Genomic DNA, 21,820 nt, shown 5'->3' on the forward strand with positions numbered 1-21,820 from the left:
AATTTCTGGAGCATTCGCCAAGTTATGCCACATTCATGCCTCTTTCTCATGGTGTTTCTATGGAGATCGGTTTTCACCTGAATACTTTTTAGGAAAACTCCCCTCACAGGCCAGGGTGAGTCATTCCTCCTCTCACCTGTCCTGACACCAGCCATTGTTGCATTCTGCTTTAGTAAGAAAGTGAACACAAAGACTTACTTTATTTAGCAAGACTGAAATTAAAACCAAGACATAAATAAATTCACATGAGACCTCTTGTGTTGTCCAGAAACTTCCTGGATCTATCCCCGAGACAATCAGTTAATCTAATAGTGTCATTTATAGAATGATTACTGTAGCAAGAATCATTTCTCAGTTACAAAGGGGGCTCATTAAGCCCTGAAGGGCTCTGGGGTGGGGGGGGAAGACTAGTCCATTTACATAAAAGCAGAGATAAAAAGGAATGGAAGGACAAGCAATGATTGCCCATTACAGCTTTTTTAAGGAAACAACACAAACAGCATCTACGAGCCCAATGAGTACAAGTAGGTTAGGTTCACAGACACACAGTAGCTATTTGTCAAGACAAACTTAAGACAGCCAAGGTTGGGAACTGTGATTATCTTGCTTTCACAATTTAAATGGTAAAACTATCAACATTGAAAGATACGAAACATCTTTTTTAGGACATTCAGTGGTTCCTTCCTCCTCAGCATAGTATAATCGCCAATTCTTCCACTTCTATTTTTAGTTATATATAAAAATTATTAACAAACTTTGGCTTCCTTACAAACATTCTGACCATATATTCAAAAAAGTGATTAAAAACTGCAAAGTTTAATGAATGAGAAACATTCTGTTTCTTGGGAAAATCCTACAAAAACTGAATTTATAAACAGTTACTTATTTTAATAGAAGTTCTACTTATAAATAGCAGCCATGACTTTACCGCCTACAAAACTGCAGGCTTATCACATTTTATGTTTAAATTCAAATGTCTTAAGATCAGTTTTCTAGTATAAAAGCAGTCACACACAGACAGACGGGCTAGTCATCCTGTGCTGAGGCGGCAGTGGACAGCCATGGTTTTACTTCTGTGACAGATACCCACGACTATTGGACTGGTTAACGGCATGGGAACATTTCGTTTTTTTTTTGTTTAAAGAAGTGACAGTTACATTGGGTGGGTGGGGGCAGTTGCAGCAGGACTTTATCGAGGCTCTTTGTGGTTAGGGGACAAGCTAGCAGGGTGTTAGTACCAGGGAGACTGCCGAGCTGAGTGAGTACTATCTGGTCAGATACTCTTACCCCTGTGCTGACTGCGTGAAGTAGTGTTTTCTGAGGCTCAGGTGGAAGAGCTTAGAGGAGAATGAAGACACATGTGACTGGGGGGGCGGGGCTGTGCTGGGTACAGCATGTTGCTCTTAACAAATGTTTAGCAGCAGTGAGTGTGAGGAAGATGAATGCGTTTCAACAATGGGTGCCCTACTTGTCGTGGGAAGAGACCACCTCTGTAAGAGCTCCTGAACACATTACAGTATATTCCTTCCACAAACGTTTTGTGGCCTATACAAAGCATGACAGGACCAGTGGCTTGAGAAATCTGTGATTAGTTGGAACAGAGAAAGACAGCACTTGGAGGAGGGGAGCTGGTGCTCTGCCTCTTTATAGGCAGGATGAACGCTCCCCCAACACCTGACAGGCCTGGTACCACTCAGAAGCAAGCTGGCCTGAGTTACAGAACCAAAAATGAGGTGGGGATTGGTGTCAAAAACACCATTAACAGTACTCACCTAGAAGATACAGTAGGTGCCTGTGTGTTGGGGGCACTTAATAACAAGGTCAAGAGCTGATCATGCTTACGCAGGGTATGGATGTGTAAAGTAACTGCACAGCTGCCCTCCACACAGCAATTCTGGGTAGCACTCACTGGCCATACAGGTCGGAGCCCTGCTCCCACCCCAATTTCAGGACCTAAGAAATACCTTTCCTTTATGTTTGTTCTCTCCATTCTGAGTCTCCCAAGGTGACTCCTTATATTCCTAACTAGGAAAGAAAAAGAAAACATTCTGAATGTATTTTGATTCAGACCCAAAACTCTGACTTGAAGCTACACTGCAGCTCTGTAGGCGACTCCCAAGTGGCTGCCTGGAGTCCTGGATTTAGAAGCTTTTCTTAACAGTATGTCAGGGACCCAGCACAGGCCACAGGCACTACAACTTGCGCATCTCTTGGCTGACACTTCCTCCTCCACACACCGTGTCTGAGCTCTTCAATGAAGAATCTTCACTCTAATAAAGGGGTTTGGTCTCAGAAGTACACATAATCAGGCCAGCAAGAACTACAGTGCTTAATAGGCATAATGACCCTACTTTATGGGTTAGTAAGACACTTCCTGTTCCTATCTTTTTGATCCTGAGTGAAACTAATGGACAAATTATTCAAGAAGCAATCAAACCACAGGTACGGTGTTGTATGTTAGTGACTAAGCAGGGCTGCTGGAGATGTAGTCAGAAAACACTACCCTTTGAGCCCCAGGACAAGGAGGGTAATGTATAGAAAATCTTGCAAAACTTAGCACCGGGTTCTTCCTTAGGTGGCTCAACGAAACTTGCCCCTAAAATAACTCACACTCACGATGACAGAAATGCCCAGCAGGCCAATGCTCTCAGCAACTGATGCTCCCAGTGCACATGTGCCCCTCCCACAGACAGCAGCTGCCGGCCTTAGAGGCAGGGGTGAGAACTGTGGAATGCATTTTCCCAAATGAGAGAAGTCAAACCACCAGGAGCAGCCGACACACGTCTCTCCTACTACTGACAGCATCTCCAGGTATGCCAGCTTCAAAGGGACAGAGTTGGTGTCTGCAGGTCAGAGGTCAAATCTATGGTTTACACACCATGTAAGAAGTCACACTTACCTGAATGAAAAGCCCTAATTATTCGTCTGCCCTCCCTTCCCAGAAGGGGAGTACATTTAAGTCCACTGCTTCCTTTTTTACCATGGTAACTTGAAGAGTCAAAGAAGTTGGTGTGGAAGGAACATTCTGTTTCAGCTTAAAAATAAAGATCTCTCTAAGTGTCACGATCAGAGGTCACAGACAAAGAGCTTTCTCAGTTATCCTTCGTGGCTGCCTCTAGGGGCTCGTCTTCTAGGCCAAGGCTCGACTTGTCAGCCAGCCCCTCAAAGTGCTTGCCCAGACCTCCTGCAGAGTCCATAAACATGTTGGGGATGTCCTTGCCGAAGTAGACCTTGCTGTTGGAAGCAATGGCCTTGTACTTCATCAGCTGTAGATATTCTGGGGTCAGCTTTAGCTATGACCAAAAAGTGAACAAAGTTGGGGGACAACATTAGAGAGAAATCTGGTGGTACCCCTTCAATTTTCACATGGAGAGGTTCCCTGCCAGAGAAGCATGCCCCTCTACGTTTCAAGGCCTCCCTGTCATGTTAGCACAGGAAACCATTTCTGAGAAAAAGAAATCTAAGATGTTTAAGATACAGTAGCAAGGTTCTCAGAAGTTTCCATGTTTAACACAAAAATGGAACTTCTACCAAGGCTTCCTTCCAGAGGAAGTGCTGTCATACACAGCACGGGGGTACTCAGTTCTGTTGCGAGGGGCTCTGAACAGTGATGAAGCAAACCTGTATCTTCAGCCAGGTTGGGCCAGGCCTTTACCTTATTGGCTTCCGCTATTTTTAGAGCAGTGTAGCACTCAGCATCAGCCTTTGCCTTCTCCCGGGCCAGAAATGCGGCATCTATGGGGGAAGCATGCAGGGAACTGGATGAAGGACAGAACCTGGGGAGGTGCAGAGGCTAGGAGACTGTGCTCTGGTGGCTGGCAGGTACAGCTCAGGTACAGCACTCGTCTAGCATACATAAAGCCCCAGGTTCTATTCCCATAGCACAGAAAACAAAGCCAAACCAACATTTTCTCGTTTCTGTAATTTCTTACTGTTTTTGAGACAGGATCTTGCCCTTAGCTCAGGCTAGCCCTGAACTCACTGTGTAGCTTCCTGCTACCTTAGCACAGGGAAACTAATTCTCTAGGAAAAAGTCATCTAAAACCTTTAAGACAGAGTAACAAGACTTTCAGAAGCTTTACTGGTTAATATAAAAGGGAAGCTTTGACATGGCCTCTTACCAAAGGCCTTGTATTTGCAGTGATCCTCCTGCCTCAACCTCCCCGGTGCTGGGCTACGCTGCCTACCACAGGCCCACACCGAGACTGAATGCCAGAGATGTGAAATTGCCTGGTTCCTTCTCCAATTTCGGTTCCCAAAAGTTTCTAATAGATTAAACTGCACAATTCTAGAATTCCGTGCCTTGGTCCAGACACCACTTGCTTGGATTTAGACCTCCTTAATTCTCTGCTGGCAGTATACCTTCTTGCTCAGCTTCCCATTAGGGTGATGTACAGGGCTTTGACACTGACCCCCTTGCTTTGAGAATGAGGCCAGCTTCATTTGAGTCATGTTTGTATCAAAATGCCAAAGGAGAAGGTAGTGTGTAGGCTCTGATCTGTAGTTGTTCCTGTTTAATGTTTTAAAATTTTTTATTTTTATTTTTTATGTGTATGTGTGTATTGCCTTCGTGTAGGTAAGTACATCTGTGTCATGCAATGCCTGAGGAGGTCAGAAGAGACTGCTGGATCCCCTGGGACTGGATATAGACAGTTGTTAGCTGCCATGTGGGTGCTGGGATTCAAACCTGAGTCTTCTGCAAGAATAGCCAGTGTTCTTAACCTCTGAGCCATCTCTCCAGCCCCCATGTTTCTTAATTTAAAAAATATTTTTATTGTTACAGGGCATGGTGGTACACATTTTAATCCCAGCAGAGGAAGAGGCAGGTGGATCTCTGTAAGACTGAGACCAGCCTGGTCTACATAGGACAGATGGGCTACAAGGAGAACCTAATCTCAAAAGAAAAACAAAAACCCAACACCTTTTTATTGTCGCATTTATTTATTATTTATTTATGGTGGGGGCACAGCATGCCATGATCTATGTGTGAGGATCTCTGGGGAGTCAGTCAGTTTTCTCCTTCAGTCAACTGGGTCCTGGGAATCAAACCCGGGCTTGGCAGCAGTGCCTTCACCTGCTGAGTGATCTCACTGGTCTGCTGCTGCTCTTAAGACACAGGCTCTCTATTAACCCAGGCTGGCTTAGAACTCAAAATCCTCCTGTCTCCACCCTTCTAAAGGAGTGGGATTGCAGGCATGTGCCTCCACACCAGGAAACTTAAATCCCGCATCTTTTCAGTGCTGGCTGTTTGAAACCAAGTCCTTGTGCATACTAGCAAGTGCTTTAGATCCTGCGCTACATTTGGGGTATTTTGCTACACACCCTAGTATCATCCCCCTTTTTTCCACAGGTTTATTTTATGTATATGAATGTTTTGCCTGCATGTATATATGCGTACATGTGTGTCTGGTGCCCACAGAAGACATAAGAAAGTACCAGTTGGATCCTCTGGAATTGGAGTTACAGACTATTGTGAACCACCATGTGGGTACTGGAAACTGAACCTAGATCTCTGCAAGAGCACCAAGTACTCTTAACAGCTGAGCATCTCTTTAGCCCTGTGATCTCTTTTTTAAAAGGTTTTATTTTTAATTATGTGTATGACAGTATGTGCATGTGAATGCAGGTGCCTACAGGCCAGAAGACAACGTCAGATCCTCCTGGAGCTGGAGTTCCACGTGGCTGTGAACTGCACAACACAGGTGCTGGGATTAAAGGCGTGCATTACCATACCGGAACTAAAGAAAATTCTTTAGCTTCAGAGTTGTTGCTGAAAAAGTGTTTTCTTCAGAACTAGAGAGGCTGGGGAGACGGCTCAGTGGTTAAGAGCACTGGCTGCTCTTGTAGAGGACCAGGGCTCCCTTCCCAGCACCCACATGGCAGCTAACAACTGTCTGAAACCCCAGTTCCAGGAAACTGACAGCATCTTCTGGTCTCTGTGGACACTGCACACATGGTACACCTGCATAAATGCAGGCAAAACACTCAATCTCAAAAGATAAATAAAAAACTGAATTTAATATCTGGACCTTGACAGCAGACTTTGAGACTAAAATACCGTTTCCAAATAACCCCCACCCTGTGCCTCTGAGATGGGGTCTTGCTTTGAGATGACCAGTGACCATCATGCCTGGCTCCAGAGGACTTTTGAGGTGGTGGTTTGGGCAAATGGGGGAAGAGCTGCTGCTTAGGTTGAGCACCTGAGTGAACTCCCCATGTTTAGAGATACTGGCTAGCCTGAGTTCCAAGCCAACAGGCACTGTCATGTCCCTCTCCTTCCCTTACCCCCTTCCCCCTTTTGAGGCTGTATCTCACTATGTAGCCCAGGCTGCCTTCTAACTTGCTACCCTACTGCCTTAACCCCAAGTGCTGGGACTACAGGAATGCGCTGCCATGCCTGGCTTCAGTTCCTCATTCTAAAAAATCACATTTCTTTATTTGTGTGTGTGTGTGTGTGTGTGCAAGTGCACTGCGGTGTGTGTGTGTGTGTATGTGCAAGTGCACTGTGTGTGTGTGTGTGTGGGTTAGAGGACAACTTTCAGATTTGGTTTTCTCATTCTACCATGTGGCTCCTAGGGGTTGAACTCAGGTCATTAGGCTTGGTAACAACTGCCTTAACTCACTGAGCATTTTGCTACTCCTTGATGTCCCTCTTCCAGGTCTTAACGAAAAGCTGAGTACACAGCGGCACACAAGCAATGCTTGCTGAGTGAATGAATGCTCTCTAAGTAGAATGCTACAATATGCTTAAGATGCCAGCCAGGCTAAAGCTCTAAACCCGAACCTCGGCACAGAGAACTGGTATTCCAGACACGTAAAATCCTAGAACCAGACCAAGGAGCAAAGGAACGACCCTCTCCCCGCCCCGTGCCTGCAGACACCAAGGTCACTTCTACTTACCTTCAATTTCTGAAATCTTCTTCTCAGTCTCCTTCTCCATTACCTTCTGTCCATAGGTGATTTCTGCAACTTGAGCCACTTTTTCTGCCTCTGAATAAATGAAATTGAGAAAAGAATTAGTGATGACACCTCAAAAGATTGACTGAGGCTGGTGAGGTGGCTCAGCAGGTAAAGGTGCCTGCTGCCAAACCTGACAATCTGAGTTCGATCTCCAGGACCCACATGGTGGAAGGAGAGAACCGATACCCACTCAAGTTGTCCTCTGACCTCCACATGTGCTCCATGGCATGTACATGCCCATACAAACACACAAATAATGTAAAAGAAAGGTTCGACTGACCGTACCTTTCCTGATATGAGTGTCCTAATGCCTGAGTGGGGATGCTCAGATAGCCATGTCCCCAGAGAGAGCTGCAGTGGGTGCACCTGAGCAGAGACGAGTGTCCCAGCAGCACAGCAGCACACCATCAGCATGAACAGTCACTCAGACTCCTGACCCCAGGGAGAAAAGCCTGCTTCTTCGGAGGGTGAGAGACACCCCAGCTTCTCTCCTGTCAGTCTTTTAAAGAGTAAGGTCTTGCCTGGCACTTCACTTTAGGACGTGTTCTAGTTGGCTGTTGATAGCACAGTTGTGATGATCACCCAGAGACTCTGGACCGGAGCCCAGCGCCTCCTCTTGCCACATAACCCTGGACATGCTCGCAAACCTCTGCGTTCAATAAAACAAAGCAAGTGCTCCAAGATGGCTCAGCGGGTAAAAGCACTGCCATGCAAGCCTGACAACGTGGGTTCAATCCCCTGGGTCTCACAGTAGAAGGAGAACTGCTTTCCAGTTGTCTTCTGACCTCCATAAGCTCATCATGGCATGTGTGTGCCCACATCTGCATGCACATATCACACACACACAAATAATAATAATAAAATCCAAAAAAATAAAAAAAAAAAAACAAAATCCAGGGCAAATGATAGCATTTTCCTCTGGTGGCGACGGGACACCTGAGTTACTTCACACATGAAGTGCAGGCAGTGCTGGTCATTCCTCTTAGGAATGAAGAGGAAGGATGCTGGGGGTGGTGGTGCACACCTTTAATCCCAGCACTCGGGAGGCAGAGGCAGGCAGATCTCTGTGAGTCCAAGGCCAGCCTGGTTTACTTAAGTGATTTCCAGGACAGCTGGGGCTACGAGGAGACCCTGTCTCAAAAAAAATTAAATTAAAAATTAAAAAAAAGAATGAGGAGGAAGGGCGTTTCCATTTAAGAGTCACTCCCTGTGTCCATGATCTGACTGTTTCCACTCTGCCTCTGGGGACACAATGCCACCCCATGAGGCAGAAGCACGCTGGAGGACTAAGTGGCCTAACCACGCGCTGGCCTTCCTTCTATCATCACGCCACCCCAGCCCTCGTGCCCTCAAAGGGTCACAGAAGCACATGCAGACCAATGAGGGCCTTCTTCCTCTCTGTTTCCGCCTCCTTCTCCACCACCTTCTGTTTCTGGGCTGCAATGAGAAGCTTCGTCTTCTCGCTTTCCCTAAGGGGAAAGTACACAGCTGTGAGGCCATGATGGAGATCAGAGGAGCTTCACTGCTTCCTACAGAAGTCCAGCTCTTTGGCTGAGGAGCAGCACACTAGGATTTCCTGCTGTCCCCTGCAAGGCTATTCAGTGACCCAGCCTTTACTAATCTGCTGCAGACAATGTGGCTTTCTTTTGTGAGAAATAAAATAATGCTTGGCTGCTTATAGTCCCAGTTATGCAGGAAGCTGAGGCAGGAGTCTGAGGCACCCTGGACACATAACAAGACAAAACAAAATATTACAGCAACATAATGCGCTGTTACAATAGACCTGCCAGCATGCTCACTGGGCTTTTGCCGCTATGTGAGTCTCTGGCCTTTAAAAAGCATCACTGCTCTCTAGGGCTCCTCTGTGACCCCCAGAGTGCTAGAATACCTGCCCTATCTTACAGTGCAACAGGCCAACAAATGTTCAAGAAAGGGAAAAATCACAAAAGTTGGCTGAACTTTGGCTAGCTCTGGGATGTGACGAGGGGTGAGAACGTGGTGGTTAGCTTAGGCATTAAGGCACACTCACATCAACTCGTAGTTTCTGCGGATTGCCTCAGGGATGTTGGGCTTTGTCACTCGTACAGCCTAGAGAAGGACACAAATAGCAACTGATAGGAAAATGAAGTTGGTCAGGAACTTAAGCTCCCATGGGTCCTGGATGTTCTCATGCTAAAAAGGGCAGGCATCCTTGGGACAGAGCACGCAGGGTCAGACACTCTCTCCTGAGGCAGTGCTTACTTGGATAACAAGTCCAGGGGCCATGGAGGTCAGATCCTGTTGCAAAGCCAGTTTGAGGTTTTCATCAATTTGATCTAGAATCAAGAAAGACACAAAAGGGAGCTATTATACTTTCTCAATGGGGAAGAAAGGTTGGGGTTTGGTAAAGTATAAGCAAAAACACCAGCTCACTGAATAGGTGAAATCTCTTTCCAAATTAGTGTACTTAGCAAGTACAGAAACATAAAGTAAGATTTTGGGGGCAGCCCTCCATGTGTGTGAAATTTAAGAGTATCGTTTTGCTTTCTCCTTAAGATAAAATCCCCTTTATCGCTGAAGACATCAACTATGACTTCCAGGGGACCCGAACTTGAAAAAAAGGGACATCTCTAACACATTCCTTGGATCAGGAAGCAGCCTTTTCCTGCTAACATCAAAAGAGAAGGCAGACCAGGCATGGTGGTGGCACTTTTAATTCTAGCACTCAGGAAACAGAGACAGGCAGACTGCTGTGAGTTCTAGGCCAGCTTGGTCTATCTAGCGAGTTCTAAGCACGCACGCCAGAGCTACACGCACTCCAGAGACCCTGTCTCAAAAAAAAGGAAAAACAAAACAAAACAAAACAAAACAAACAGGTACAGATGCTCTATGGCTATGTCAGGCTTTTGGAAGAGAAGCGAGTGAAGCCAGGCAGGGTAGCACAGGCCTGTAACTCCAGCATCTGGGACAAGGCCAGCCTCCGATTCACAGTAAGAGCCTACCTGAAAAACAAAAATCTGGGTAGACTAAATCTTCTAATTTTATCAGTTTAAAAACAAAACAAAACAAGGGGCTGGAAAGACAGGTCTGCAATTAAGAGCACTTGCTTTTCCAGATGACTAGTTTGGTTCCCAGCACCCATATAAGGTAACTCACAACCACCTATAACTCCAGCTACAGGGGATCCAATGCCCCCTTCTAGACTCTGTGGGCACCCACACCCATGTGGCATTCACTTACATGAACCTTAAAAAAGAACAGGAGGGTTGAAGAGACCATTGAGTGGTCCAGAGCACCCGCTGCTCTTGGAGCTGGGTCCGGTTCCCAGCATTCATACCAAGTGGCTCACAATAGACCGAACTCCAGTTCCAGGGAATCCAATACCCTTTTCTGGCCTCCATCGGCACTGTATGCACATGGTGCACATACAGACAAGCAGGCATAGACATATTACACACACAAAAAAGCATAAAACCCAGACTGATGTCAAGGAGAGCCCACATTGTTTTTATTAGGAATGTTGACAAACACTACAAGGGGAAAATTAAAATTTATAGTTCTGAAAAATCAGCCTTTATCTTAAAAAAAAAAAAAAAAGTGTGTACGGAGGCCAGAGGACAACCCTGGGTGCTGTCCTCAAGAACAGCATATACTGCCCTTGAGAACGGGTCTCCCACTGTCCTGGAGTTCACCGAGGCTAGCCCAGCTGGCCAGGAAGCCCCAGGGAGCCTCTGCCTGCCACCCCCTGCCAAGTCTTGGGTTCTGTAGAACTCAGGTCCTCTACTTCTGAAGGAAGCACTTTACTCAGTGAGCTATCTCCCCAGCCTAGTGAATGTCTCTGGTCTTGATCCCCTGCCTAGAATTTCCATGGGAATTGTTTCATAGGCAAGTTAGAGGAAGGCTATCACTGACCATTGTGGGGACAGTAGTGCCAAAGCCGTACCTCGGCTGGCCTTCTCTTTCCTGCATTCTACAGTGACATCTCACTGAGGTCCTGGAAACCTAGAGGAAAAGACACAGTGGAACCAGGCTGGGATATCTGAAGATCCCTTACTGTCAGCTGCCACCTGCTGTGGTCAGCTGGACGCAAGCAGTATCTTCTGATGAACAGCAAGTCCTCTTTTATAGATGCCCAAACTGAGGCCTTTGGAAGCTAGCTAGCAACCAAATGTGGACCTTTTGGTTCAGGGGGTGGCACAGTGGTAGAATACTTGCCTGGCAAACTTAAGCCCTGGGTTCCATCTCTAGCAACACACACACAAAACAACAAAACAAAACAAAACAAAACAAAAAACCAGTCCTTAATTAATTAGTGCTTTGAGTGTTATGACTTAAAAACTACATACTCCCCTATCCTATCAGTAGGCAAGGAACTGTGATGTTTCTACATGTGGACATGTTCTTACACGCCTGAGTACGGGGGGAAGAAGGCATAAAATGAGCTGGCTCCCATCTGATATGGGCCCAAGATCTCACCATGTAGCCCAAGTTGTCCTGAACTTGTGATCCTCTTGCCTCTATCTCCTAAGTATGGGGATAGCAAGTGTATATCACCACACCCAGTTTATATTTTCTTTCTGTATTTTGCATTTTAAATTGAATGTCATTAAAACTATTTTTTTAAGTGCTAGGTGAACCCAGGGTCTCTTTATTAAACTCTTGACCACTGGGCTACATTCTGAGTTCTTAAATTTTTTTTTGTCTTTTTGATACAGGGTCTCCCTGTAGGTCCAGGTGCTTAGAACTCACTCTGTAGACCAGGCTGGCCTCAGACTCAAAGGATCTGCCTGCCTCTGCCTCCCGAATGCTGGGATTAAAGGCCACCATGCCCAGCTACTGGTACTTAAAGTTTAAGATAGCCTGTAACCTTCATACATTAGTAAGTCATTTATCAAACCAAAGTATATCTGAGTCAAAGTAGAAACCTGAGGCTTTGGGTTAATAACTTACTGGGGAAATAGAGAGATTTCTAGAGGTGTTTCAGTAACAGCGCTAATGAGGTGCTTATGTTAAGGCAATGCTGATAGATGCCATTACGTTCTATTACTCAGTAAATATAAGAGGGTCTGCAGTAAAACTTCTGAGCAAGTGCTAAAAATATCTTTATATAATGGACCAATAGATAATAGATTCAGCAGACAAGAAGTGATGAAAATTACACAGTTTTGGTTAAAGTTGCAGCTGTCAGTCCTAAGAAGGAACTAAGGAGCCTTTTGAGTTCAAGGAATGTGACTAACAGGAGTTTCTCCTTTACAGATGTACACAGGTCCTAGGAAGCAGTGCCTGCCCCTAAGACTGAAATTTAGAAAGAAAAAAAGGAGCTTTTTTTTCTACTTAAGACAGGGTCTTGCTGGCCTTGAACTCACTCTGTAGCCCAGGCTAGCCTCAAACTTAGGATCCTCCTGCCTTAGCCTCTTGAATGTTGGGATTAGAGGCATGCACCACCACACTCAGGGTTAAGAGAAAAAAAAATTACCTGTTTTTTTTTTTTTTTGTACTATGGATTGAAACCAGGGCCTTGGACATACCAGGTAAGTGTTCTACCACTAAGCTATATTCCTAACCCATGGAAGAAAAGTTTGAAGGAAAACACAATTTCCAAGCTCCTATGTACCAAAATAGTTCCATAATAAGTGTATCTGTTAGGACAGCAAGGAGTTTTCAAATGCAAAATAATCTAGTGTTTTAACTTTCTTCTCAGGGACATTAGATTCATCATCTTTGTGGTTTCAAATGCTTTGACAAGTTCATTTACTAGTATAAGCCCTAAAACAATGGCTATAACATTGGTATTTCATAAAATTCTCTAAGCTTGACACAAAATAATCTATAGCAAATTTACCATTTCTTTTTAAAAAATATTATTTTCATTTTATGTGTAAGAATGTATTGCCTGCATCTAAGTGCACCCGTGTCATGCAGTGCCCACTGAGGTCAGAAGGCGGCATTAGATTCCCCTGGAACTGGAGTTATGAATTGTGAGGTGCCATGTGGGTGCTGGGAATCAAACCCAGGTCCTCTGCAAGAGCAGCCAGTGCTCTTAAACACTGAGCCATCTCTCCAGCCCCAAATTTACCATTTCTTTCTTGAAGGTATAATGAATCCAAAACCAGCAAAAGAATACAACCTCTTTAAAAGTGAATTTAGGTTCATTCTCTACAGCAGAAAAACTGCAAGTGATTTGGGTGATTTTCCAAATTTTAAACACTGTAAAAGGCTACCTGTTAATTGTGATTACAGTCAATTTTGATATTTTCCTTCTGTATAAAATGTATTCTTGGAGATGGATGTGGTGTCTCACGCCTTTAATCCCAGCACTCGGGAAGCAGAGGCAGGTGGATCTCAGTGAGTTCAAGGCCAGCCTGGTCTACAGAGAGAGTTCCAGGTCAGCTGAGGCTACAGGGAGACCTTGTCTCAAAAACAAAAACGAAAAAAAGAAAAAGGATTCTCTTGGGCTGGGGATGTAGACTTGCCTAGCACATAGGAGAGATATGGCTTCCATTCTCAGCACTGACAAAAACAAAAACAAAAGCTCAGGGTCCCCTTTATGAGGATTCCTGAGAAAAGTCCTTGTTTAGTCCAGGTATCAAAAGTTCACTTACTTTCTAGAAGTAGATTTAAGCAGAGCACCATGAGGGAGCCATGACAATTACTGACACAATTCTTTAGGTGCTGAAATCAATGCTGTTTCCTTTGGTCAGGTAAAAAGAAAGAGGTGCTCACTTAAATATGTGGGTCCTTCTGCTCAAAGTGTTTCCTACTCATGTCTACAGGGGCAGGGTTAGGGGACCCCACAAAGGTTCTAAGATCTGCAGGAGGCTTCGCTTCTCACCTCACTTCCAGAATCAAACAGGAGCCAGTCATTCCCATCGCACTTCCCTGAGTGCCCTTCTCTCAGTGTAGTGGAAGGATCCTAAAGCGACAGCAGTGGGGAGGTTCTGGCTGCATGCAGCTTTGCTAACAACTAGCAAAGAGCCCTGGCCTTCATGCCCTGGGCCTCAGTATTTTAAATGAAGATGTTGGGATGGATGGCCTTCTAAGAGTCCTCTAATTATAGAGCAATAGTTCAGGGACAGTGAGAACATGGTTTGGCTCCAGTCCTCTGATTCAGGCCAGAAGTGACTACTTCATTCTCTTCCTGCTTCTATGCCTGATGTTTTATCACTCCAGGGATCTTCTTCCACTGTTTCCAACATTTTATTTTATTCTTTTCTTTTGGAGAGGGGCCATTCATTTAACAAACTTTTGTCCTGTAGCTCAGGTTGACCCTGACGTGGCCTTCTTCCTCCTGCACCAGCATGTCTGGCTTTCCTTAACATTTTCATTTTTTTTGTATTTAAAAAATATTTTATTATTTTTATTTTATGAGTATGAGTGTATTGCCTTCATGTGTATAACTGCACCCATGTCATGCAAGGCCCATGGAAGTCAGAAGAGGGTTTCTGATCCCCTGGATCTGGAGTTACGGATGGTTGTTAGCTACTGTAAGAGCAGCCTGTGCTCTTAACCGCTGAGTCATCTCTCCAGCTGCTGTCCTTAACATTTTCTAGGAACTCTTTTTGGTGACTCAAACCCATGAACTCCCCATTGTGTGGTAGGTAGCTCAGAAGTAGGCAGATGTTGCTGAAGCCTGACACGCCTGGGGGAGGGGGTAGGTTGGCACTGACAATGACCACATATTCTTACCAAACAGTTCAATGTAGACCTCCTGAAGCGTGTGCACACTGCAAAACTGGTTCAGTTCATGGTGGATCTTGTTGAAGATGAGGGCCTTGTCGTAGTCTGCAGTGTAGTTCTTCACAATATCATACACTGGGGGAAGGACAGGGCTTAGCACCAGAAAAAGCCAAGGCTCCAAATTTCCCAGGCTTTCTCAGATAGAGCAGTTTCCAAGACCTGTTGTGCTCAGACAGATGCCCGTTTGCAAGCTGGAAGACGTACCTGCATTTGGGACTAGGAAGTTTACCACTTCAATTCTGTCAAAGTAGATCATCACGCCACCACTATTGGAAGAAGGGACAAAGCAATCACTAGTAAGCTCTGGAATATGGTAAAATCTAAGGAAATGGCCTAAGACAAGTGACCAGAAGAAAAGAAGTACAGGTGTCTATAGAGCATAAGATGCGTGAGACCTCCTCGCAGGAGACCTGCAGAGCTCAGGGTAACAACCACCATAAGGAAAGAGCAGACCTTTGGAGTGTCAGGAGGAAAGTGTAGTTCACGTCTTTTCAATCATCAGTGTCTTTTGATTGAAGCAAATTATTACAGGAAAAAAGACTAAAGAGGACAAAGGTTTTCAAAATGCAGAGTCACTGGAGTTTGTCTCACATCCTGGCTTCGCCATCACTTCAGTAGTACCTTTCCCATACTTAGTCGTTACACCAAACTTCCCACATGGCCATGGCATGCCAGCCACTCCCAAACCATCTAGGATCTTCTCTAGGGGATTCTACTGCCTGGTCAAGTCAGAATATAGGGAGATAAAGGCAGTGGCACTGTCAAAACCATCAACATTGCCTCTCACTGCAGCTGCCAGTCAGCCAGCCCTCCCTCTCACTTGCTGGCGCTTACCAGTTCTATTCTGGGTACCTTACCTGGTCCCACATGGTACATTCTTCACCTCATCTGTTTGAAGTGTGGTCTGGAAATGGGAAATATCAAATGAAGCAAGATAGGTAGTGACAAACAAAAGAACTTACTATTTGGAACCCTAAAGCCCTTGTCTTTGTGATTGGTACTTGTTTGGACTGAGCGTCACCTAATCCTCCTCCCTTACAGACCAGGATTCTAAACCAGACAAAAGTACCTACTCCAGTTTTGCTGCAGATGAAGCACATATGAATAGGCAGGATAATGACAAAGACGCTGGGCTCAGAGCCTCCAGACTTGTCTTAGTCACACCTCTTCCACTTACTAGTGCCGAAGCAGCAGGGTCCTTTTTGAGCCCGTTTCAGGGTGTAGTGCCTGCTCAGCCCATACTCAGGGCCACTGTGAGACTCAAATAGGACCAAGCAAGTACCCAAACATACTTTGAAAGCCATAAGGCATGGCTAAGGGCAGAAAAACTCACAGGGGAAAGTAGACATTTTGCTGGATCAGTTTTCATTTTCTATTTTTCCCTCCCCTCCCCTCCCCCCTCTCCCCCGACTCCCTTCCTTCTTGTTGGGACTTGTACTCAGAGCCTTGTGTATGCTAGCCCATAGTTTTACTTTTGAGTGACATCCCAAGTCCCTTACTGGGTCAGTTTAAAAGTTATTCTTGAGGGGCTGGAGAGATGGCTCAGTGGTTAAGAGCACTGACTGCTCTTGCAGAGGACCCGGGTTCGATTCCCAGCACCCACATGGAGGTTACGATCTGTCCCTAACTCCAGTTCCAAGGGAATCCAAAGCCCTTTTCTGACCTCCATGGCATTGCACAACACGGGTGCACTCACTTACATGCAGGCAATACACTCATACACATAAAATAAAAAAAGATATTTGAAAAAAAAAGTTATTCTTGAAATGTGGGTTCTTGGTTGGATGTACTTCAGAGATACCTAGTCTGCTTCAGTCAGGTGGAGGTCTGTTACCACTGATCTCACTCCTGTCTTCAATGATACTGGCCCTTACCTAATCAACTTTCTTCCTCTCAAAATTATGTTCACATTTCTGAGAAAAATTCCATGTTTTACTTCTACCTGTCATGGTGTCCTGTGATTTAAAATACAGACACCTATACTTGACTTTTCTACACATTTGTAAACAGATCCTTCTTTGGCTCCACCTCAAAAGTGAAGAAATAATTTCCACATGAGGATGATGGGCCAGGACAAAGCAATGACTCTAGTCACTATCTCAATGATCAAGTAATGCTGTGAGAGCCTCACTGTGTGCACATGCATGTGTGTGAAATACCCTTAAGTGAGTCTATGAAAAGGCATTTTCCTCATCTAACAACTATGTAATTTCAAATTGTGTATTAGTCAACAACCCAAATTTGTAGTCATCCCACCACAGCACACAAGCCAAGTATACCTGTACAGACTTATAGGACGTGATGAACGGGAGCATGAGGTGGAAGCCAGGGCCGCTGGTGGAGGTCAGCAGGGCACCGCCTCTGCAGGAGAGGGAGGGGTAAGGTCAGCACAGCAAGAGCGATCCCTTAGACCAAGACTGGCTAACCACAGCTTCACACCTATAAATATTAATGGAGAATGGCAATGTCTGCACATCCCTTTCTTCCTTCTGCTTCAATGCTAACAGTCTAGGAAGCCTGATGGCAAAATACAAAGTCATGAGTCATACTTCTGCAATGAGAAAAGTAGGCACACAGACCACCTGAAACAAAGACAAGATCCCTGGCTATGGGCAAAGGATGTTTGCTGCATCTCCTGAGCTTGCAGCCATCATCAGGGGAGTTAAATCTGGCAATGCGGTGAGCAACACACTGGACTGCTGCTGGAGTCCGCTGTCATGGGCAAGTCAAAGAATAATTTGTTTTGGGCAGTGCTGGGGTTGGACTAGAGGCCTCACACACTCTAAGAAAATTCTCAGTCAATGTGAGCTATACCCTGCTCCTTAAACATACTTTAACAGGAGTGATAGCTCTTCATTGGAGGTTAGGACAAAGTAATGTGATAATAGAGACAAGCATGATTTTATTAACAGAGGAAAAGAGATGGGTCACACAGAAGTCTGAGTCCAATGTAGGGTAGAAGTGCAGTCCACCTGCTTCTACTAGACTATATCCCACAGGCATCTGGGGACTCATGTACACTGTTCTTCTATTTCTGTTTTTGAGGCTGGGTCTTGCTACGTAGCCCTGGTTGGCCTAGTACTCATCATGTAGTCCAGGCTGGCCTGAAACTTATGGTCTTCCTGCCTCAGCCCTTCCCCAAATGATGGCATCACAGGCATGAGCTCAACAATAATTTTACTTTCTTTTTTTTAATTGAATTTTTGTGTATTTCATACAGAAAATCATCTTTATACCCCCTTCCCCTTCAGCACCCTCCCACAGCCCCCCCCCCCTCCCGCTGGAGTTCATACATTCTGTCATTTGTGTTAAGGCCTATTATGTAAAGTTAGTGTCCCCAGGTATCCCTCAGTGCAAGTTCATCCACCTGGGTTTAGTCAGCCTGTCTAGAGTCTCTCCCTTGAAGAAGATCAGCTCTCTCTCACCCAGCAGGATTCACCTGCCAATAATTCTTCAACTACAGTTGGGACTTACTGTTAATTTCCACAGTTCTGTGCTGGGTTTTTGCCTGCCTAAGTTTGCATGGGTCTTGTGCATGCTGACACCATTGCTGTAGGTTTGTATGAGAAGGGTCCCAAGCATTAGATACTTTCTAAGTCACTTTGACACACATTAAATAACCCGGGAATGGTGATGCACATCTTTAATCCAAGTACTGGAGAGGCAGAGGCAGAGGCAGGGGGATCTCTGTGAGTTCAAGGCCAGCCTGGTCTACATAGTGAGTTCCAGGCCAGTTGGGGCTATAGGGAGACCCTCTTGAGACATATAGTTCTAATCTTGTTGTATGTAACTGACAAAATTAAAATTACATGGGGACCATGTAAACAGATGGTGGAGAAAAATGATTGAAAAAGAAGCAACTAAAGATTTTTAACTTTTTTGGTGCTGGAGACGAACCTGGGTCTTGAGTATTAAGCTCTGACTCGTCCATTGAACCAGAACTCTAGCCTCAATGACTATTTTAGAACTTGCCTTCAGCAATCCATAAATAGGCATTATAGGACCCACATGAAAAGAGGAGGTCATAAAGGCTTAAAGCAAGGGCTGGGGTGTAGTTCAGTAGTAGAGCTATTGTCCAGCAAGCATGAAGTTCTAAGTTTGAACCCCAGCACTGCAAAACAAATAATTAATCCCCCTCCCCTGAAAACCCCTAAAACCTCCTGGTCATAGAAGCCACTGAGAAGAAAGCTACCCAGGATGATTTTAAGAGCTACTCTCCTAAAGCTCGCCTTGATTCACATCATCCTGTCCTTCAATTTCCCTGAAGTGTTCACTTTAGAACAGTCTTTCAAATGTGCTAAGTAGACTTCTCAAGTTGCCATCAAGAACTGAGACCCTGTCTACTTTGTAGAGGTACCCTGACAGTGTGGAGACACATCTCCCCCAACAGATGCAGAGAAAAACTATAGTTCAGGGATGATCTGCAAAGATTACTGGTTCCTTCAGGTTTTTGTCTTTAAACCTACAAACACATTTATCAGCACCATCAACAGCATCATCTTAAAATCCTAAGAACAGTTTTACATTTATATTCACACACAAGCATGTTCCCTTATCCATGATCAGTGACATAGACGTTCCATCTGAAAACGACTCCCCTATTTAATGATATAGTCACATCTCCTAGACAGTGAGAAGGAGCCATTTAACTTCACATTCCCACCTACCCCTGCCTTACCTGTAATACACCCCAATATGACCTTCTTCAATCTTGTGCACAGCTGAGAAGAGAGATGCACAGAAGAAACTGGAAGCCACGGCCACAATTGCTCCCAACTGAGCCATCAGCGGACCTGTGTCCTAGGGAGAAGACAAGGGACAACGTGTGGCCTGACATTCAGGACAGAGGCTATCCACCGCGTGTCTCCCCAAGCCGTAGCTCCCTGAAAGTAACTCGCAGCCTGCTATAGAACACAAGGCTGGCTGGATCTACAACTCATTTCATCCTCGCTCTCAGTCAACATTTCCACTCGTTCACTGTGGGAGTATAATTCCCACTGCAACGAAGAGGCAAGAGCTCCAGACACTGCTCGTACTTAAGGGAGATGGAGTTGTCAACCGGACAGGTTCCGGACACAGCCTTTTCTTCTCACGAATGTGTGTGGCTACCGGAGCCACTTACACCAGCAAAGGGAGGTGAGATAGCTGCAGTGTGTTGGCCCAAATGACTGAGGCTGTCAAATGACAGCTGTGGCTGTGTAGTTGTGCTCGGAGCCTCCCACTGCTAATCGCCTGCCATTTCAAAGGAAACCATCATTTACTCCTTTTGGACGCCAGGGAGACAGAGAGACCAAGCAGCTGAGATCGAAGGGAAGGTTCTGTGGCCTTGTCATCCACCTTCCCGGTTATTCTTTCGGATCTAAACGGTGCAGATCTCTAAACAAAACTGAAGCCCCCAAGCTCCGTGGCTACAGGAAGCTGGGAGACTCCGGCTGGGGACTCGAGACTCCCGGGTCGGACAACATTCAGAGACTCGGATGCCAGAGTTGGCATCTGCAAACTCATTTCCTGAACGCGGAACGATCTGGAAAAACTAAGGTGGCGGACCGCCAAGTGGAGTCGGGAGCGCCGGGGCGCGAATCCCGCCCGGCCCCGCTTACTTGCCCGCGGCGGCCTCCGGCTCCCGAGCCGCGGGGCTGAACCCGCCCGGCCTCCCCACCCCACCTCGCGCCCCTTCCCCGCCCTCCTCCGCGAGCCCGCAGCGTCCGCAGAGCTTCCGAGTCGGCCGGCTCGGGGACCCGCGGGTAGGTCCTCCCCGGCTGCGGCGTGTGTGAGCTGAGGACAGCGGCCGCCGCAGCCCGAGCTCGGCGGATCAGCCGCAGCCGGAGCCGCAGCCTGGCCGAGTGCGCACAGCCGGGCTGGGGCCGCATACCAGGCTGTCCCTCCGGGCGCTCCGTACAAGTCCGAACTCCCAAGCAACCGCAGAAACCGCCACACCCCTCAGCACGCTACTTCCTTCCGGGCCTGTCGCTCCGATGACGCCATCAGTGGACGCGAAGAGGCCCCGCCCTTTGCCGCGCACTCCTCCGCCCGCCCCGCCCCTCGCCGTAGCGATCTCTGGGGCAGCCGGGGGCGCTCGCGCGACGTCCCGGAGCCGCTGGAGCAGGCTGGAGGGGCCCGGCGAGGATGCTGTGGGCCGCTGCCTCATCCCTGGGCCTGGGCGCGCGTTACCGCGGTGCCGGCTTCACCTTCTGAGCCCGTTTGACTGCAGGTTGCTCCGGATTGCGCTTCACTTCAAGGTCCGGCCTTGACCCCTTGTCCTCGCGAGCCCGCGCCTCTCGCTCTGCTCGCCGCTTTCCAGAAGCACAGCAGAAGGAAAAAAAATCCTGGAGACGTGCGGATTAGCACCATGACGATGATAGTCAACAATCCCTCTCTGAATTGCTCTTTATGCTTTTCTGAGAGTTTTGTTTGGTCTTGAGGTCCCCACAGCAACATAAAGTAATTAACAAGGAATTATTGTCCCCATTTTAGTGACTGGAATCTGAGTTCTGTGAAAACTTCCTTTGCGTTTCTTTAAAAGTTCGGGCTTCCTCGGTTAACACCTGCCTTGGAGGTGGTGGGGGCGGGGCTTGTGTCAGCCGGGGCCTAGGTGCTAGGGAATAGGGACAGCAGGCTTAGTGGGACAAGGAAGAGGAGCAGATTGTGTGCCTCCTAGCCTTGCGTCGTCTTCTCTGTGCGGCATCGTGGCATTGGGGCATTCCTATTGCGCCCTTTTTGTCCAGGGAATTGAACCCAGGGTTTTGTGTATGCTAAGCACGCGTGCATTCTATCCTTGAACTGCTTCCGTGGGAGGGTGTTAATAAACCGGTCACTGAGGTCGTTTTGTGTGCAGCCCAGAAAGTTAGAGTTCATTTGATCACAGCTTTTGGCAAAGGAGAAAACTTTTATTTATCGAAGATGGCCAGGTGGCAATGTTTGACGTATTTAGGACTCAGGAAAAGGAAAGGGTAGTTTTCTAGCCATGGCTGCTTGTGGTAGGCCAATTTCCCCTCCCTGGGGAACCCTGGGGTTCCCTGGATGAGTTTATGTTGAGATGTGCCATCATTACATGGTTAAGTTCATAAATTAGCTACATGGTGCTGTCCCGGATCCTGTGCTCACGCCTAGGAGTGCTTCTCCTCAGTCACTGCACCTCACATTC

General features: G+C 46.5%; 1 protein-coding gene across 3 annotated transcripts; it reads right to left on the bottom strand.

The window, feature by feature from the left end:
- Nucleotides 1–168: 168 nt before the first annotated feature.
- Erlin2 (ER lipid raft associated 2) lies at nucleotides 169–21,153 on the bottom strand. 3 transcript variants are annotated; one of them, XM_029570679.1, is made up of 13 exons: nucleotides 20,549–20,626; nucleotides 19,713–19,908; nucleotides 19,355–19,476; nucleotides 16,956–17,037; nucleotides 15,534–15,580; nucleotides 14,881–14,942; nucleotides 14,626–14,751; nucleotides 9,202–9,275; nucleotides 8,990–9,048; nucleotides 8,338–8,429; nucleotides 6,901–6,990; nucleotides 3,656–3,735; nucleotides 169–3,293 (listed from the first exon to the last, which is right to left on the bottom strand). In XM_029570679.1, exons 3-13 carry the CDS (start codon nucleotides 19,459–19,461, stop codon nucleotides 3,093–3,095), a joined length of 1,020 nt encoding a protein of 339 aa, XP_029426539.1. In that variant the 5' UTR covers nucleotides 19,462–19,476; nucleotides 19,713–19,908; nucleotides 20,549–20,626; the 3' UTR covers nucleotides 169–3,092. The 3 variants fall into 3 exon arrangements, with proteins under 3 accessions (XP_029426539.1, XP_008845823.2, XP_029426540.1); XM_008847601.3 differs by lacking the exon at nucleotides 19,713–19,908 and having other exon boundaries at nucleotides 20,549–21,147; XM_029570680.1 differs by lacking the exons at nucleotides 169–3,293; nucleotides 3,656–3,735; nucleotides 6,901–6,990; ... (2 more) ...; nucleotides 9,202–9,275; nucleotides 19,713–19,908 and adding an exon at nucleotides 10,863–10,941 and having other exon boundaries at nucleotides 20,549–21,153.
- Between the last annotated feature and the right edge of the window lie 667 nt (nucleotides 21,154–21,820).

Source organism: Nannospalax galili, unplaced genomic scaffold (assembly GCF_000622305.1).
Source record: "Nannospalax galili isolate Female #2095 unplaced genomic scaffold, S.galili_v1.0 scaffold1183, whole genome shotgun sequence".
Lineage (NCBI taxonomy): Eukaryota > Metazoa > Chordata > Mammalia > Rodentia > Spalacidae > Nannospalax > Nannospalax galili.

Coding starts and splice junctions, on each gene's coding strand:
- Erlin2 (XM_008847601.3), bottom strand. CDS start 20,824: ATGAGGCAGCGGCCCACAGCATCCTCGCCGGGCCCCTCCAGCCTGCTC. Junction 19,477..20,548: donor GCGCCCGGAGGGACAGCCTG/GTATGCGGCCCC, acceptor TCTTCTCCCTAG/GACACAGGTCCGCTGATGGC. Junction 14,943..15,533: donor AATGTACCATGTGGGACCAG/GTAAGGTACCCA, acceptor TTCTTCCAATAG/TGGTGGCGTGATGATCTACT.